The sequence below is a fragment of the Xyrauchen texanus genome, chromosome 43, assembly GCF_025860055.1.
Source record: "Xyrauchen texanus isolate HMW12.3.18 chromosome 43, RBS_HiC_50CHRs, whole genome shotgun sequence".
NCBI classification, from domain to species: Eukaryota; Metazoa; Chordata; class Actinopteri; order Cypriniformes; family Catostomidae; genus Xyrauchen; species Xyrauchen texanus.
The window spans coordinates 1258465-1276321 of record NC_068318.1 but is presented as its reverse complement, the minus strand read 5'-3'; the positions used below and the strand labels follow the sequence as shown (position 1 = coordinate 1276321).

Sequence of the window (17857 nt, the reverse complement as noted above, 5' to 3'; positions counted from 1 at the left end):
TCCAGCTTGTCCTGCCACTGAGTAAGATTTTCCCGCCAGTGGGAAGAAGGAGCAATGCGGGGGGCGGCTGGAGTGGCTTGCTTGTCGCTTGTCAAAATGGTTTGGAAGGATGTATGGGTGCTTACGGAACAACATCTTTAAAAAGACACGAACACGTAATGACTCTTTTAGATCTATAAATTTATTCAGTAAATTAATTTACTGCATATTTATATTTAATTCACACAATATACATTACACAATATACAATTGCTTTGTAAAGATACACAAACCCTGCTAAAGCGCTGCAGGGAATCAGGATGCTAAGGCCCGTTCACCAGTGAAGTGTCAAACGGCGAGGTGGTGTGATGTTCGCCGGAGCACTGCAGGGGAGTATGTAAACAGCAATGTGTTTTGTCTGACATTATGTGATTGGATCACCCGAGATGCAAATTAGTACCTGGTGTAAATGGCCTGGTGTCTGTTGCCCACATGCATGAATATGAAAAGCTACAACTGTGTAACATTCAACAATCCAGTCCTTAAGCTTTCACACATAAAACCAGGAAAACCATTGTAATACAGCATTGCATACTGTATATAAAACAGTCAATGTTCCTTAACACACCACCAAAAAACATGGGTTGTGTCTCCATCTTCTGACTGGCATGACCAGCAGGTGGATGTGTCTTTAAGACAGCTGTAAATACATAAAGAATTTGACTGAGTATTATTAACACATAATTTTGGGTTCAGCCTTATGCTCGAGGCAACATTTAAATAAATGTCAGAATTAAATACTCGCTATAACTTCTCTGAATATTTATATAAATAGGGGCAAGAACTTCCTGTTCAATACAAAACCAGGGAGGGGCTCTCTCAGGTGGAATGAACCAAATGTCTGAGACTGAATGCATAATAATAAAACAAAATCTTGGGTAGGGCTAGCCCACATTTGTCAATCTATGCAATTTACTGAAATATAATCTGGGATGTTTACCATTCCAAATGAAGGACTTCACTATTCTATCAAATTGCTTGAAATAAGGGGGGGGGGACATCTATAGGGAGAGACTGTAGCAGGTAGTTGAATTTTGGAATACAATTAATTTTAATAAAATTAACCTTCCCAATCACTCAAAAACTTTTTTATTAAAGGGTCAAAATTAACTCTAACTAAATCACACACATTTGCTGGGTATAAAATACCCAAATACTTTGGGCCACTGGAAGGCGCCCAGCTGAAAAGCCGTTATCGAGCTGTTATGAATCAGACGAGGAGTGAGGATCTAAATGCAGCTTTTTAATGAACGAGCAAAAAGTGAACAGGATATGGGGGCAGTGGTGGCTCAGTGGTTGAGGCTCAGGGTTACTGACCAGAAGGTCGGAGGTTCAAGCCCCAGCACCAACAAGATGCCACTGTAATAAGTGCACTTCGCTTTGGTTAAAAGCATCTGCCAAATGCATAAATGTAAACTAAAAATAAAACAACACAGGGAACAAACAAAACATCCACGAGGGGAAAACACAATATAAACATGAAAAACATCCACGGAGAGCACGGGCAGGAGAAACATCGAGGACAACCATAACATTCAACGACCAACAACGAATGGTCCACCAACTTAAATATACAGGGATGATGATTAAATTACAAACAGGTGAGAACAATGACACTGGCAGTGATGAGGGCAGGGGATTATGGGAAGTGTAGTTCGGGACAGGTGACATGGGAGAAACACTGAGCAGACAACGGGGAATCGTGACACGAGCAGTACGCTGCGAGAGCCAAAGCTTTGGATTTAGACCAATTATCTCTGTATCCTGAGAACTTAGAAAAGTTATTAATAATTCTGTGGAAGCAAGGTCTAGTAGGGTCAGAGACGAATAATAAAATATAATCTGCGTAAAGCAAATGTTATGCGCCACACCTCCCACCACCGCCCCTGGAAAATCATCCTCCTTTCTTATTGCGGCAGCAAATGGTTCCTGGGCAAGATAGAATAAAAATGGGGAAAGAAGGCAACCCTGCCAGGAGTAAAATAATCTGAAATTAATCAATTTGTTTGTACCATCTCTACCGGGTGTCTATAAAGTATCTTAATCCAACCAATAAAAGTATTTCCGAACCCGTACATTTCCAAAATCTTAAAAAGATTTCTACCATATCAAATGCCTTTTCGGTATCAAGTGAGATGGCAGTGACCGGAGTCTGATTATTCGCCACTGACCTCATGATATTGTTGAAAGGCCTAAAGTTATCAGAAGAGCAATGGCCCTGAATAAACCCCACCTGATCTATATGTATAAGAGATGTCATAATTTGACTTAATAGGTTAACTCTTACACTTGCTTGGATCTTTGTCCTTTTTAAGAATCAGACTGATTGCACCATGGTTGGCGGAAGCTTTCCGTTCTTTAATGATTCCGTATAAGCTTCTAGCAAAAGTGGAGCCAATTCTGTAGCATAAAATCTAAAAAACCTAGTGGCAAAGCCATCTGGCCCTGGAGCCTTGCCTGCAGGCAAGCCCTTAATTACCTCAGCAAGCTCCTCCAAGGTTATCTCAGAATCAAGATAATTTTTTTGCTCAGCCATCAGTTTAGGAAGTATGACTGTCTTGCCCTGAATAGCCAAAACTCGACCTTCCATAACAAAATAGTATTATATCTGTATTTCAATCAGGTCAATTCTCTGAGGCCATCAGACGACATTCGGCGCTTCAGCTCTGCCTCAGCACTTTTAATATTACCTTCCAGAATGAGGCATACTGTATGATCCAGCCCCTGAGAACCGCCTTAAGTGCCTCCCAAGCCATGCTCAAAGAGGATACTTAGGTCCAGCTGGTCTCCATATAAACACTGATTTCAGCCTTTGACATTTGTTGGAATTCAGGATTTTTCAAAAGGGATATATTAAAGCACCAACTATTTGATTTCCTTTTCTCAATATGTGGCAAACACCTAACATGTTTCCAATTGAGCACTCAACAACAGATGAAATGAGGGACTTATAAAATATATATATAAAAAATATATTCTAGAATAAATCTGTTATGTTTACCTTGTCTTGTTTCACTGTTGCCCTTTTGTTTGCCATTTTTGTCACTTTTGCATTCCTTAATTTTCACTTTTGTCCCTTGTGTAACTCCATAGTCTCTCTGTTAGCTTTCATGTTCACGTTCATTGTTTGCACCTGCCCTCGTTAATTTGCCATTTTGCTTCTGTTTATCACCTTGTTATCTTGTTTGAGTTCTGTTTGTTCATTGGCCCCTTTTTCCTATGTTCATGTATTTATACCCTGGTTTTTGGTTCAGTCCTTGTCTATCGTTGTTTGTTGTTAGCCTGGTATGTGTTCCCTGCCTGAGTTCTCTGTTTTGGTTGCCTGAGTTCTCTGTTTTGTTTCATCGTGTTTAGTTTTCAGTTTTATGTTTTGTTTCCCCATTGAGGGTTGTTCCTTTGTGTTTACTTGCTCGTTTATTTAATAAAGTCAAACTGCATTTGGATCCGCATCTCCTCGTCTGCCTCACTGCTCTATCGTTACAGAACGATACGGCTCCACCTCCCGATCTTCCTACGGCTCCGCCTCCCGAGCCTCCTACGGCTCCGCCTCCCACGGCTCTGCCTCCCGAGCCTCCTATGGCTCAGCCTCCTGTGGCTCTGCCTCCCTAGCCTCCTGCGGCTCTGCCTCCCTAGCCTCCTGCGGCTCTGCCTCCCGAGCCTCCTGCGGCTCAGCCTCCCGCGGCTCCGCCCCCAGAGACTCCTAGGGCCTCGCCTCTAGAGGCTCCTACGGCGCCACCTCCCTCGGCCCTGCCGCAAGTGCCACCCTCGGCCTCGCCTCTGGCGCCTCTCCCGGCTCGGCCTCCCAAGCCTCCCTCGGCCCCACCTCCTGGGCCTCCTTCGGCTCCGCCTCCTAAGCCCCCCACGGTCCTGCCTACGCCTCCTTCGGCGCCGCCTCCCAAGGGCTCCTCCCCCTTGGCTCCGCCTCACGCGGCTCCGCCGGCCCCTATCCTGCGTCCACCACCCAGGAACCCCAAGCCTACCCACATCCCATGGTCAACTCCCAGGCCTCCTGAACCTATCCCTGCCCTGTGGCCAGCTCCCAGGCCTCCGGAACCTATCCTTGCCCTGTGGCCAGCTCCCAGGCCACCTGAGCCCGTCCTTGCCCTGAGGTCAGCTCCCAGACCTCCAGCACCAGTCCTTGCCCTGCGGCCAGGTCCCAAGCCTCCTGAACCGGTCCTTGCCCTGAGGCCAGCTCCCAGACCTCCTGAACTGGTCCTTGCCCCATGGCCATCTCCTAGGCCACCGAAACCGGCCTCTGTCCTGTGGCCTCCTCCTAGGCCCCCTGAGCCGGCCCTTGCCTTATGGCCAGCACCCGGGCCATCTAAACCTGTCACTTTGTGCCCCCATAGACTGCTTGTCTGTCCTCTCGGCCTCCTTGGACTGCCTGTCTGCTCCTCTTTGCCCCCCTGGACTGCCTGCCACTCGTTGCCCCTTTGGACTTCCTGCCTGCCCTCTGTGCCCCTTGGACTGCCTTCTTGTTCTTGTACACCCCCGGTCTGCCTGTCTGCCCCTTGTGTCCCCATTTTGTTTTTTGTGGGTTTTCTGTCCCTCGTTTTTTATTCCTTAGGATCGTCTGGAATCCGATCCTTTGAGGGGGGGCTCTGTTATGTTTACCTTGTCTTGTTTCACTGTTGCCCTTTTTTGTTTGCCACTTTTGTCCCTTGTGTAACGCCATAGTCTCTCTGTTAGCTTTCCTGTTCATGTTCATTGTTTGCACCTGCCCTCGTTAATTTGCCATTTTGCTTCTGTTTATCACCTTGTTATCTTGTTTGAGTTCTGTTTGTTCATTGGCCCCTTTTTCCTATGTTCATGTATTTATACCCTGGTTTTTGGTTCAGTCCTTGTCTATCGTTGTTTGTTGTTAGCCTGGTATGTGTTCCCTGCCTGAGTTCTCTGTTTTGGTTGCCTGAGTTCTCTGTTTTGTTTCATCGTGTTTAGTTTTCAGTTTTATGTTTTGTTTCCCCATTGAGGGTTGTTCCTTTGTGTTTACTTGCTCGTTTATTTAATAAAGTCAAACTGCATTTGGATCCGCATCTCCTCGTCTGCCTCACTGCTCTATCGTTACAGAACGATAGAACTAAACCATGGATCCAGCGGTTTTACGCGCCAGATACCACCTGCTCTGCCTGAGGCAAGAGGACTGTCCGATTGAGGCCCACGTCCGGGACTTCCTAGAACTTGCGGCAGTTGCGGACTTCCCGGACACCTCCCTTGTGGTCTTCTTCAGGGACAACCTGAGTGGCTGGCTGAAGGAGCGGCTGCCGCCGGGAACAGCGTCCCAGCTTCGCCAGTCGCATCAGCCCGAAGAAGAGGAGAAGGGGAAAGGTCTCTGCTCTCCAGCCTCCGCCTGCCGCAGCCCCGTGCCCTAAACCCCTCTTGGCTCTGCCCTCAGCGCCCAGCGAACCCAAGCCAGCGCATACCACGGTAACCCAGCCAGAGCCTGTCGCCTCAGAAGTCAGTGATCCAGTGCCTGTCGCCTCAGAAGTCAGTGAGCCAGCGCCTGTAGCCTCGACCGTCCCTGAGCCAGCGCCTGTAGCCTCGACCGTCCCTGAGCCAGCGCCTGTAGCCTCGACTGTCCCAGAGCCAGCGCCTATAGCCATGTCCGTCCCAGAGCCAGCGCCAGTAGCCATGACCGTCCAAGAGCCAGTGCCAGTAGCCACAACTGTCCAAGAGCCAGTGCCAGTAGCCACGACCGTCCAAGAGCCAGCGCCAGTAGCCACGACCGTCCAAGAGCCAGCGCCAGTAGCCACGACCGTCCAAGAGCCAGCACCAGTAGCCACGACCGTCCAAAGGCCCTCTTCCTTCCGAGCCTTCCGAGCTTCCAGAGCTCCGCCTTCCGAGCTTCCTAGTACTCTGCCTTCCGAGCCTTCCAGGGCTCCTCCTCCCGAGCCTCCTAGTACTCTGCCTTCCGAGCCTTCCAGGGCTCCTCCTCCCGAGCCTTCCAGGGCTCCGCCTACCAAGTCTCTCGAGCCTTCCAGGGCTCCTCCCCCCGAGCCTCCTAGGGCTCCACCTCTCAAGACTCTCAAGCCTTCCAGGGCTCCGCCTCCCAAGTCTCTTGAGTCTTCCAGGGCTCCGTCTCTCAAGTCACCCGAGCTTTCCAGAGCTCCTCCTCCCGAGCCTCCTAGGGCTCCGCCTCTCAAGCCTTCCAGGGCTCCGCCTCTCAAGTCTCTCGAGTCTTCCAGGGCTCCTCCTCCCGAGCCTTCCAGGGCTCTGCCTCTCAAGTCTCTCAAGCCTTCCAGGGCTCCGCCTCTCAAGCCTCTCAAGCTTCCCAGAGCTCCACCTCCCAAGCCTCTCGAGCCTTCTACGGCTTCGCCTCCCAAGTCTCGAGTCTTCTAGGGCTCCTCCTCCCGAGCCTTCCAGGGCTCCGCCCCTCAAGTCTCTCGAGCCCTCCAAGGCTCCGCCCCCCTAGCCTCCTACGGCTCCGCCTCCTATGGCTCAGCCTCCTACGGCTCCGCCTCCCGAGCCTCCAGCAGCTCCGCCTCCCGATCCTCCTACGGCTCCACCTCCCGATCCTCCTACGGCTCCGCCTCCCGAGCCTCCTATGGCTCCGCCTCCCACGGCTCTGCCTCCCGAGCCTCCTATGGCTCAGCCTCCTGTGGCTCTGCCTCCCTAGCCTCCTGCGGCTCTGCCTCCCTAGCCTCCTGCGGCTCTGCCTCCCGAGCCTCCTGCAGCTCAGCCTCCCGCGGCTCCGCCCCAGAGACTCCTAGGGCCTCGCCTCTAGAGGCTCCTACGGCGCCACCTTCCTCGGCTCCGCCTCCGAAGACTTCCAGCTCACCATCAGAAGAACCTCCTACGGCGCCACCTCCCTCGGCCCTGCCGCAAGTGCCACCCTCGGCCTCGCCTCTGGCGCCTCTCCCGGCTCGGCCTCCCAAGCCTCCCTCGGCCCCACCTCCTGGGCCTCCTTCGGCTCCGCCTCCTAAGCCCCCCACGGTCCTGCCTACGCCTCCTTCGGCGCCGCCTCCCAAGGGCTCCTCCCCCTTGGCTCCGCCTCACGCGGCTCCGCCGGCCCCTATCCTGCGTCCACCACCCAGGAACCCCAAGCCTACCCACATCCCATGGTCAACTCCCAGGCCTCCTGAACCTATCCCTGCCCTGTGGCCAGCTCCCAGGCCTCCGGAACCTATCCTTGCCCTGTGGCCAGCTCCCAGGCCACCTGAGCCCGTCCTTGCCCTGAGGTCAGCTCCCAGACCTCCAGCACCAGTCCTTGCCCTGCGGCCAGGTCCCAAGCCTCCTGAACCGGTCCTTGCCCTGAGGCCAGCTCCCAGACCTCCTGAACTGGTCCTTGCCCCATGGCCATCTCCTAGGCCACCGAAACCGGCCTCTGTCCTGTGGCCTCCTCCTAGGCCCCCTGAGCCGGCCCTTGCCTTATGGCCAGCCCCGGGCCATCTAAACCTGTCACTTTGTGCCCCCATAGACTGCTTGTCTGTCCTCTCGGCCTCCTTGGACTGCCTGTCTGCTCCTCTTTGCCCCCCTGGACTGCCTGCCACTTGTTGCCCCTTTGGACTTCCTGCCTGCCCTCTGTGCCCCTTGGACTGCCTTCTTGTTCTTGTACACCCCCGGTCTGCCTGTCTGCCCCTTGTGTCCCCATTTTGTTTTTTGTGGGTTTTCTGTCCCTCGTTTTTTATTCCTTAGGATCGTCTGGAATCCGATCCTTTGAGGGGGGGCTCTGTTATGTTTACCTTGTCTTGTTTCACTGTTGCCCTTTTTTGTTTGCCACTTTTGTCCCTTGTGTAACGCCATAGTCTCTCTGTTAGCTTTCCTGTTCATGTTCATTGTTTGCACCTGCCCTCGTTAATTTGCCATTTTGCTTCTGTTTATCACCTTGTTATCTTGTTTGAGTTCTGTTTGTTCATTGGCCCCTTTTTCCTATGTTCATGTATTTATACCCTGGTTTTTGGTTCAGTCCTTGTCTATCGTTGTTTGTTGTTAGCCTGGTATGTGTTCCCTGCCTGAGTTCTCTGTTTTGGTTGCCTGAGTTCTCTGTTTTGTTTCATCGTGTTTAGTTTTCAGTTTTATGTTTTGTTTCCCCATTGAGGGTTGTTCCTTTGTGTTTACTTGCTCGTTTATTTAATAAAGTCAAACTGCATTTGGATCCGCATCTCCTCGTCTGCCTCGCTGCTCTATCGTGCTCTATCGTTACAAAATCTTATGGATTGGTGAGAAATATGTATAGTCCCTACCAGATGGGTTCAAAAGTCCAAGATTTTTACACATCCTGTGAAGCATCAATGTTGCTCTAGGGGGCTTGCACACTTTTGCTTCACTATGATCAAGGACTTTTGATGAGTCCATCAAATGATTAAAGTCTCTTCCCAATATTATATCATGAGGGGTGCCAGTGGCTTGCAACATCCCTCCCAGATCTATAGACAAGCCCTGATCATCAATGTTAGTTGTGTAAATATTAGCCAAAATAAACATAATTTTTATTGTTTAAAACAATAATGACTCTTCCTAATTTATCTTTAATCTGTTTGAGACATTTTAATTGTAGAGGTTTACTTATCAGTGTAATAACTGCCCTGCTCTTACTTGAGCCAGCACTAAAGAAAACATGTCCACCCCATATCTTCCCAAATTGTTCAGCTTCCTGCAGGGAAAGATATGTTTCTTGAAGAAACACTATATCATATTACTTATGCTTAAGAAGAGAAATAACCTTCCCTGCAAAAGGTTCAAGGCTTATCGTCTGGGAATTTTAAAAACCAATAAAAGGCTTTTTAATGAACTCTGTGAGCAGTAAACTGTTATTCCCAAGCTTAGCACAGCCTATCATCCACAGCCAAACTTGACTGAACAGATTAATAATACCTTGAAAATCAGGATTCCTGTGTCAAGCACAATGACAGGAAGAGGGATGCTCAGGTTTGAAATTTCAAGTCCTATGGACAAAATTCTTCAAGAATGTGCTCCTTTTCCTCCAGATACTCTCCCCTATAAGACTGTCCACCAATTGAAACCAATACAAACAAGTGCTAAAATTAGTGCTAATAAAGCGCGCTTTAAAGGGGCATGGCTTATACATGTAGAATATAAAATTATAAACTTTCCACTATCTAGTGCTCAAGAACACTTGACAGCCAAGCTGGATAGAAAGTAGAAAGGGCTATACTGGATAGTCTTACAACTGGTGCCTGTGAACAACAAGTTTGTCCTAAAGAACATCATGAATATTCATGACTTCATTTGTTTGTTATTGTTATTTGTTATTAGGGGTTCAAGCCCGCTATCCGTGTTGTCAAGGGCTAGAAACCCTATTGTTTTTGTCAGAAATTTATTATCATTATTCTGCCATTAAACTGATCTTGCAGACCAAACCATAAGGCCAAGAGACTTATAACTTTCAATGAGAGTACTCCGGTTGACTAGTTGTATGGATGGAAATGGCCCGATTGGCACATAGATGGCACTATAGTAAACAAAACAATACAAAGAAAATCTAATTTTTGGCCATAACTCTTGGGCTATAAGGGCAAGAAACAAAATATTTTTTTCCTGATTCCTTCCTCTGGCCAATTTTGGCTCCATCCCCTTGTTTTCCTTTTATTTTGTTTTGTTTGCAAAAATGTAACAATGAACTAGTCCTAGGCCTATCGCATATCTTGAAAAACATGTCCACCATCAACCAATCAGCTTTCAGCAGCTTTCGGAATGAAACCTGGTAGGCCTATTTGTCTCTTGGCCCAAGAGGTCTGTGCAAAATTTGAAAACAATTGGCCACCAGGAGGCACTCTCACATTTTACATGTGTGTAAATCATTGTACATTCCGCTGTGTTTCACAAAGAAACATGTTATTCATACCATATTGTAGATCTCCTCATTCTGAACAACTTTGCCTCAAGTACCATTGGTGTGAAAAAAAGTTAATGAAATACTTGAGATTATATATTAAAAAAACATTTTTTTCGAACTAGTCCTAGGCTGTTCGCCCAATCAAAACAAAACTATTACAGAATGATTCAGAAGTGTCCCAATATGAAAAATTATTAAAATGAATTTTTGAAATTTTGGTTCATCGTCAAATGGTACACCAATAGATATGAAATGGCCGTGGCCACTTTTACTATATGGTTATAACTCTTGAACATATGAGATACTGTCACTAAATTGTGTACACATATGTATGGGGATCATTCTGCCACCAAAAGATAGAGATGCACAATGTTTTTTGTGAGCCCTTAGAATGACCCCATACATACAGTATGTCATTCTAGAATAGTAAAAAACTTCAAAATGGCTCTATCTTCGGAACTGTTGGTCCAGTCGTCTTGAAGTTTTGCATGCAGTGTCTGTGTCCCAGGTTCTATTTATAACAGTCAGGAATGTAAAATAAATACCATATCTGTGTGCTACCTCACCTGATGTTTCTCAAAATTAAAGCACTTTAAAATTGTTTTAGTTGCTAACAGGCTAATTAATACTTAATATCTGTTGCTTATATACTTAAACAACCTTAAAGGCTTGAACCCTGTTAATTGCTGCTTGCAGCTATAATTTAATGTTGTGTCTGCAAATTTGGTAAGCTGTCTTGTTCTTATTGGTGTCTGTGTTCACATGATGGTGATATGTACAATCTGAAGCAAATTCAATTTCAGAGATATTGGATCATAAAGTATCAATGAATGAACAAACCAATCAACCAACCAACCAGTCAGTCAATATATATATCTATATATATATATAAATAATCTTTATTGTAAACTGTGGGGAGAAAAGTCATATTTAGAATTTCACTACATGTTCTACTGTGTATGGTTATGTATGTGACAAATAAAACTGGAAACTTAAAACAATGCTAACGTGTTGTTTATGCATGCAATGTGAAATAGGCCATAACCGTAGTTACCATGCTCCTTCAAAGGGGCAGCAATAATCTAATACATCACTATGATGTAAATTAAGTGAACTTTGAGGTTGAGTGTCCTACTTCTACCCTGATATTTCCATGACAACAAGAAATCTGTTGGTCTGATTGGCAACAATTTGTTTCTAATGGGTGTCACTTAAAATTTGTTGATGAAATCTGCATAGTACACTCATATGACTACACAAAAGCTATACAAGCAATTGTGGGAACAGTGCATACAGTAATACATTTAATTCTGTAGAGTACAATATGATTTAATTACAAAAGCTAAGCCGTTATCAAGGTTTGATATTGGGAAGAATCTTAGTTCATGTGCAATGAAGGAGTCAGGAGACAGAGGTGAGTGTATATTTTCTCCACACAATGGGTAAACAAAAACGTCTCTCCGTAGCCAACCCAAACAGGGGCTGCCAGTCACTCAGATACCAGTTTCCTCTGACGTTCTGATATGCCTTATCAGGTCTCCCTCCACCATCACTATAATGAGTGACAGGTGTTAGAGTAATTACAACCCAGGTTGACGAGCCGTACCGCTTTCCCTCTCCAGCAGACAGACACATGACCATGGCCCCTATGCCACCACCGACTTAGGCCGGGGCAACATCCGGCCTGCCTACCCCCCCCCATTTCTGGTGAGAAAGCCCCCCCCATTTTCTTAACCTGTGGACGCACCTGCCCATGACCCAACTGGAACCCCAGATACCAAACTTACACCCACCCAATTGCATACTTCTTCGGGTTGGCCATGAGTCCCGCCTGTCGCAGTGCTTTCAGGACAGCCCTCAGATTTTGCATATATGCTGCTGCCAGTCATTACTACAAATTATGATATCGTCTCGTTATGCGGTGGCATATGCAGTATGTGGTCTGAGGATCTTGTCCATGAGGTGCTGAAACATGGCCGAGGCTCTGAACAAACCGAACGGTAGCATCACGAATTGCTATAATCCAAATGGTGTGGAAAAACATGTTTTTTTCTCAGGATATTGGAGTTAAAGGGATCTGCCAATAACCCTTTGTTAAGTCCAGCAGCAGATAAAATTAAGCCGCACCAAACCCAATCGAGTAACTCGTCAATTCGCGGCATTGGATAAGCATCAAATTTGGACACTGCATTCACTTTCTGGTAGTCAACACAGAACTGGACAGAGCCGGCGCTCTTTGGTATCAGAACTACCGGGCTGGCCCAATCACGTGACTCTTGTATTTTGGCCATTTCAAGTATTGCGTCTATATCTACCTGAGCTATTTTTTTTCTTGTGTTCAGGAAGACAATAGGGGCGGCTACAACCACAACCCCTGGGGTGGTTTTAATTTGGTGCTCTATAAGGTTTGTGCAACTGTGAAGGGGTGAAAACACGTCTGTGAATTCCGCTTGCAATCGGGCAATATCTGTAAGCTGCGACAGTGAGAGGTGGTCTCCACAAGGGACCGGGTGAGTGAATTTGGTTTGGGAGTCATCTCCAGCCCGAGCACCGCCCTCTCCGGATTACCATCACCAAAGGTACAGGCCCACCTTCCTCCATGGTTTGAGGTGGTAGATTTGACGTGGCCCTCCCCTATCCATTCGCCTAACATCATAATCGAGATCTCCAACTTGTCATGTGACCTCAAAGGGTCCTTGACACTTGGCGAGTAATTTTGAGCTTGTAGTGGGCAGCAATACTAGCACTTAATCTCCCAATATGAATTTGCGTAGTCGAGTGCTCCTAAAGTCGGTTTTGTCATTCTTGCACTTGGGGCAAATTCTCCTGTGTTATTTGCCCCAAAGTGTGGAGATTTGCTCTAAGGTAATGAAGGTATTGTATTTGGTTTTTGGTATTCAAAGGTCCTTCCTCCAAAGCTTCCCATATGACGTAGAGCAGGCCATGTGGCAGATGCCCATACAGTAGCTCAAATGGTGAAAACCCTGTGGAGGCTTACGGGACCTCTCGTACTGCAAACAACAGGGGTTCAAGCCACTTATCCCAATTTTTTGTATCTTCGAACTTTCAAATCATATTTTTCAAGGTCTTATAAAATCGTTCAACCAACCCATTGGTTTGCGGGTGATAATCGATTTAATGCCTAATAATTTGCACAGTTCGCATAGTGTACGTGACATGAAGGGCAGTGGTGGCTCAGCGGGTTAAGGCTCTGGGTTACTGACACCCCTGTTGGGCCCTTGATCAAGGCCCTTGAACCTATCTGCTCCATGGGCGCCGTATCATGGCTGACCCTGCACTCTGACCCCAGCTTAGCTGGGATATGTGAAAAATAAATAATTTCACCATGTATAAGCAGAAATGTATGTATGTATAATGTGTGACAATTGATCAATTTATTTATTATTTATTTATTATGAATGTTGTGCCTTGATTAGTGAGGATTTCCTTTGGAATCCCCACTCGGGAGATAATTTTGAAGAGTGCATCCACAACACTATTTGCTGAGAAGTTGCGTAGAGGCACTGATTCTGGATATTGCATTGCATAGTCCACCAGAACTAATAGAAGCGATTCAGTCCGCTCTAATGGGCTGACGAGGTCTAAGCCAATTCTCTCGAAGGGGAACTTGATCAGTGGCAGAGGGTGCAATGGTGCTCAGGTTGGCCGGTGGATTCACCAACTGACATTCACGGCACACTGCACACATTTATGTGCATCGCCATGAATGCCCAGCCAAAAGAAACAGGCCATTATATCATTCAAAGTCTTTTCGTGAACCTAAGTGACCAGCCATTGGGTTATAGTGAGCCATCTGGAAGAGTGTTTCCCGACGGCTCTATGGTACTAAGTGTCCTGTGCACTCGATACAACCACTCTTTAATAAAAAGTATGGATACGTGAGCGAAAGGTTGTAATAATGATGGTATTTGACTAATGATGGTATTCGCTGCCTTAAGATGTCACACAGGTCACATAAACTACAACACATAGAGACAGTATCATGCTGCCAAGATGACATAAGTGGGATGCACCCACGTAAATAACAGACAGACATGTGTCTGGATCCCGACACAGACCAAAACCGAACCAGACAGGAAGTAAGCATCCAGACACCATGCTCCTGACAAGAAACAAGAGTGCAAGGCAGGGTATACAACCGAGACCGTGTGCTCACACAAAGTCAAACAACGAAACACAAGACAGACAAGGGACGATGATGCCAAGGTCCTGTCAGACAAAACCACAGACTGACAGATTGATAGGACTGTGACAAATATGTCAGCTACATATTTTAACACAAATTAAAATATTAACGAGTTAGAACCAAAAAATACAAACTAATAAATGTATAACAATTAAATGCTTGCATGTTGAAAATAGTGCAGTGTGTCATAGCTGTCCAAACGTGATCTTGTAATCCTGGTCCAATTTACGTTCATGGGTGTCTAAAAACTCAAGTCACTATCATTTTCACCTGGTAAAGGGGTTGTGGAACCTCACAGCATCATCTTTTGGTGAAAAATACTTTCTTTGCTCCCATGCATATTCCATTTGTATCAACTCTTCCCCTTCTGTCGCTCTCTCCACGTTGTGTCGGAGAAGCGACACTAGGGGTCTCTCTTGAGCGCCGATATTCACCTCTGACCTATTGAAAAGGGCCAATGAGAGTTGGCAGTCAGTATTTGCATACCCCGCCCCCGTATACGGGTATTTAAGCGGGGCAATAACGGAAGTTTAGTCAGAAAATTTCTTTGGAGCCGATGGTCTGTCTGCAGTTTGCTGCGAGTTACACACCACATTAAAACGTTCCTGTTTCCTCTGACGATCTGCATGCTGTTGGATCTTGACGGAGCACAACAGCGGCTTTCTCCTTTACATTGCACGGCGTGCATTGTTGCCCCTGAGCGCTTCGACAGCGCAGAAACACACACACTGTGTATTAAAAGAGTAAATTCCTATTAAAAGAGTAATTTCTCTAAAAGAGCAAAACACAGCGGCGTTGAACGTTCTTTTCAGAACACGTCTTTTTCAAGATGCCCTTCCGCCCCTGTGTTGTTCCTGGATGCGGTAGAGTGCTCTCCTCTTCAGACGGCCACAGGCGCGTGTGTTTGGGCCAGCAGGCCCAGACTGAGGCCGACGCTCAGATGTCTGACATGCTTTCCCGGGCCGCCGTAAGCGTGGGGTTGGATTGGAACCCTCCATCCTCCCCACAGCCTTCACGGTTGGATGACTGGTTCCTGGGGGCAGCGCGCCGTTCGCGGCCTCGCATCCCCCCGTTCCCGTTTTTCCCCGGAGGTGCATGACGAGCTGACGTCTACGTGGAGAGCCCCACTCTCCGCCCGTCTAGGTGTCACCCGCTCCACTCTCACCACCCTCGACGGCGGAGAGCGCCACGGATACGGGGCGATTCCCCATGTTGATAGGGCAGTTGCGTACCATCTATGCCCCGGTAGCCCTACCTCCTGGCGTGGCCGCCCCGTACTCCCATCCAAGCCCTGTAGGACAACATGCTCGCTCAACGCGAAGGCCTACAGTGCGGCTGGACGTGCTGCCTCCGCCCTGCATGCGATGGCCCTCCTGCAAGTCCACCAGGCCAAAGCACTCAGAAACATGCACGGGGTGGACCTGATCCTGATGTGCTGCAGGAACTGCGCTCAGCGACCGACCTCACCCTGAGAGCGATGAAGGCCACAGCGCAGGCACTCGGACAGGCGATGGCCACCCTAGTGGTCCAGGAACGCCATCTTTGGCTCAATCTGGTCGAGATGCATGAGGCCGACAAGAACCGCCTCCTGGACGCACCTGTCTCTCAGACTGGCCTTTTCGGCGACACCGTCGAGGACTTCGCCCAACAGTTCTCCACGGTGAAGAAGCAGACGGAGGTCATCTCTCAAGCATCATGCCCCGCCGCAGACCTGCCGCTATGGGCCCTGCTCCGTCTGCCTGCCGAGGGCGTCCCCCTGCGAAGAAACCAGCTCCTGCTCCGCCTCAACCCGGGCCCAGCTCTCAGCCCCAGCATCGAGCACCCCGCAGGCGGCGCATGCCCCCTGTCTCACGAACCCCCTCTAGGACCCGGAAGGCTCCCAAGCGTTCCTAAGACAGCCGACCCAGAGCTGAAGACGTTAGCTCCAGAGGTGGTAAGACCGCTCCGTCCCCCGGTGGAGGGCCAGGAGGAGAATCCTTTGTTTTTTCATTTGCCACACCCCCTGACGTGGGCTGTGGTACCCACATTCTCAATAAGAGCTATTTCCTTTGCCTCTGGGTCACCTGGCCTGCAAATGCCATTCTCACGGCAATCTGCTTTCAGATTACGACAGCCCCGGTACACCGGATGCGGCGATCCCACCTTCCGCCTGCCCACGACTGTCCCCTGGCCGGCCGGTTCAGACGAGTCCAGAGGACGCCAGCATCAGACCTCCTCCTCAGTCATGAACCCGCCCCCTGCCGGGTGCGTGGAGCAAGGTAAGTGCTTTGAGTCTATTCTCAGCACCTCAGCCTCAGGCCGCAACGAAGCCGCCCGACGCTGCACTACCTGTTCCGCTCCGCTGCGAGGCCCCGCCGGGTACGTCCAAAATACTCGTCCCTTTGGTGCCCCTAGCGCAGAGCTGGGAAGCGTGGATTTCGCTTCCCAACGCATCACGCTGGCTGCACCGGACCATTCGACTCGGTTACGCAATTCAGTTTGCCCGGCTCCCGCCCCCCTTCAGGGGCGTCTGCTTTTCCGCAGTACACGGCGAGCATGCCAGTTCCCTGCGCACGGAAATCGCGACCCTCTTAGCCAAGGGCGCGGTAGAGCCCGTCCCTCCAACCGAAATGAGGGAGGGTTTCTACAGCCCTTACTTCATTGTACCCAAGAAAGGCGGCGGCTTACGACCAATCCTGGACCTGCGAGTTTTCAATCGGGCCTTGTTAAAACTCCCGTTCAAAATGCTCACGCAGAGAAATATTCTGGCTGGCGTTCAGCATCTAGATTGGTTCGCAGCGGTAGACCTGAAGGACGCGTACTTCCACGTCTCAATTCTGCCACGACACCAACCCTTCTTACGGTTCGCGTTCGACGGCCAGGCGTTTCAGTACAAAGCCCTCCCCTTCGGCCTGTCTCTGTCCCCTCGCGTCTTCACGAAGGTCGCAGTGGCGAGTAGCCGGCATCCGCAGAGACCAGGTGCTCCGGCACCTCAGCCGTTTGGGGCTTCAGGTCAACTGGGAAAAGAGCAAGCTCACTCCGGTTCAGAGCATCTCTTTTCTCGGGTTGGAGTTAGACTCAGTCTCAATGACAGCACGTCTCACGAGCTAGCGTGCTCAGTCGGTGCTGGACTGCCTCGCTTCCTTCAAGCCAGGCACAGTGGTCCCTCTAAAACTTTTCCAGAGGCTCCTGGGGCATATGGCGTCCTCCGCGGCGGTCACGCCACTGGGGTTGATGCATATGAGACCACTCCAGCACTGGCTCCAGACTCGAGTCCCGAGACAAGCATGGCACCACGGCACGCATCGGGTAAGGATCACCCCCGCCTGCCTCAAAACACTCCGACCCTGGACAGACCTCTGCTTTTTACGGGCAGGAGTGACCCTGCAGCAGGTGTCTCGACGCGTTCTGGTCACAACCGATGCCTCCCAGTCCGGGTGGGGTGCCGTGTACTCAAGTCGCTGCGTGGCACTCACATCCCCGGCAAGCTCAACATCGTAGCGGATGCGCTACCACGACAACGCCTGCCCGGCGGGGAGTGGAGGCTTCACCCCCAGTCGGTCCAGCTGATTTGGGAACGGTTTGGCAAGGCCCAGGTAGACCTGTTCGCCTCCCAGGAAACCTCCCACTGCCCGCTCTGGTATGCCCTAACAGAGGCTCCCCTCGGGACAGACGTGCTGGCACACAGCTGGCCCTCGGGGCTGCGCAAGTACGCATTTCCCCCAGTGAGCCTTCTTGCACTGGTGCTGTGCAAGGTCAGGGAGGACGAGGAGCAAGTCACACTAGTGGCCCCCTACTGGCCCACTCGGACTTGGTTCTCGGAACTCAGGCTTCTCGTG

The 17857-nt window shown here is 49.3% G+C and overlaps 1 protein-coding gene across 3 annotated transcripts in view; it reads right to left on the bottom strand.

The window, feature by feature from the left end:
• Window positions 1–294: 294 nt before the first annotated feature.
• The window catches only part of LOC127635968 (ras association domain-containing protein 6-like), a 50499-nt gene continuing 32936 nt past the window's right edge, over window positions 295–17857 (bottom strand). For all 3 annotated transcript variants that reach the window (XM_052116287.1, XM_052116290.1, XM_052116289.1), the window contains exon 11: window positions 295–679. In XM_052116287.1, coding sequence (XP_051972247.1) covers window positions 589–679 — 91 coding nt within the window. In that variant the 3' untranslated portion in view covers window positions 295–588. The remainder of the gene's footprint in view (window positions 680–17857) is intronic.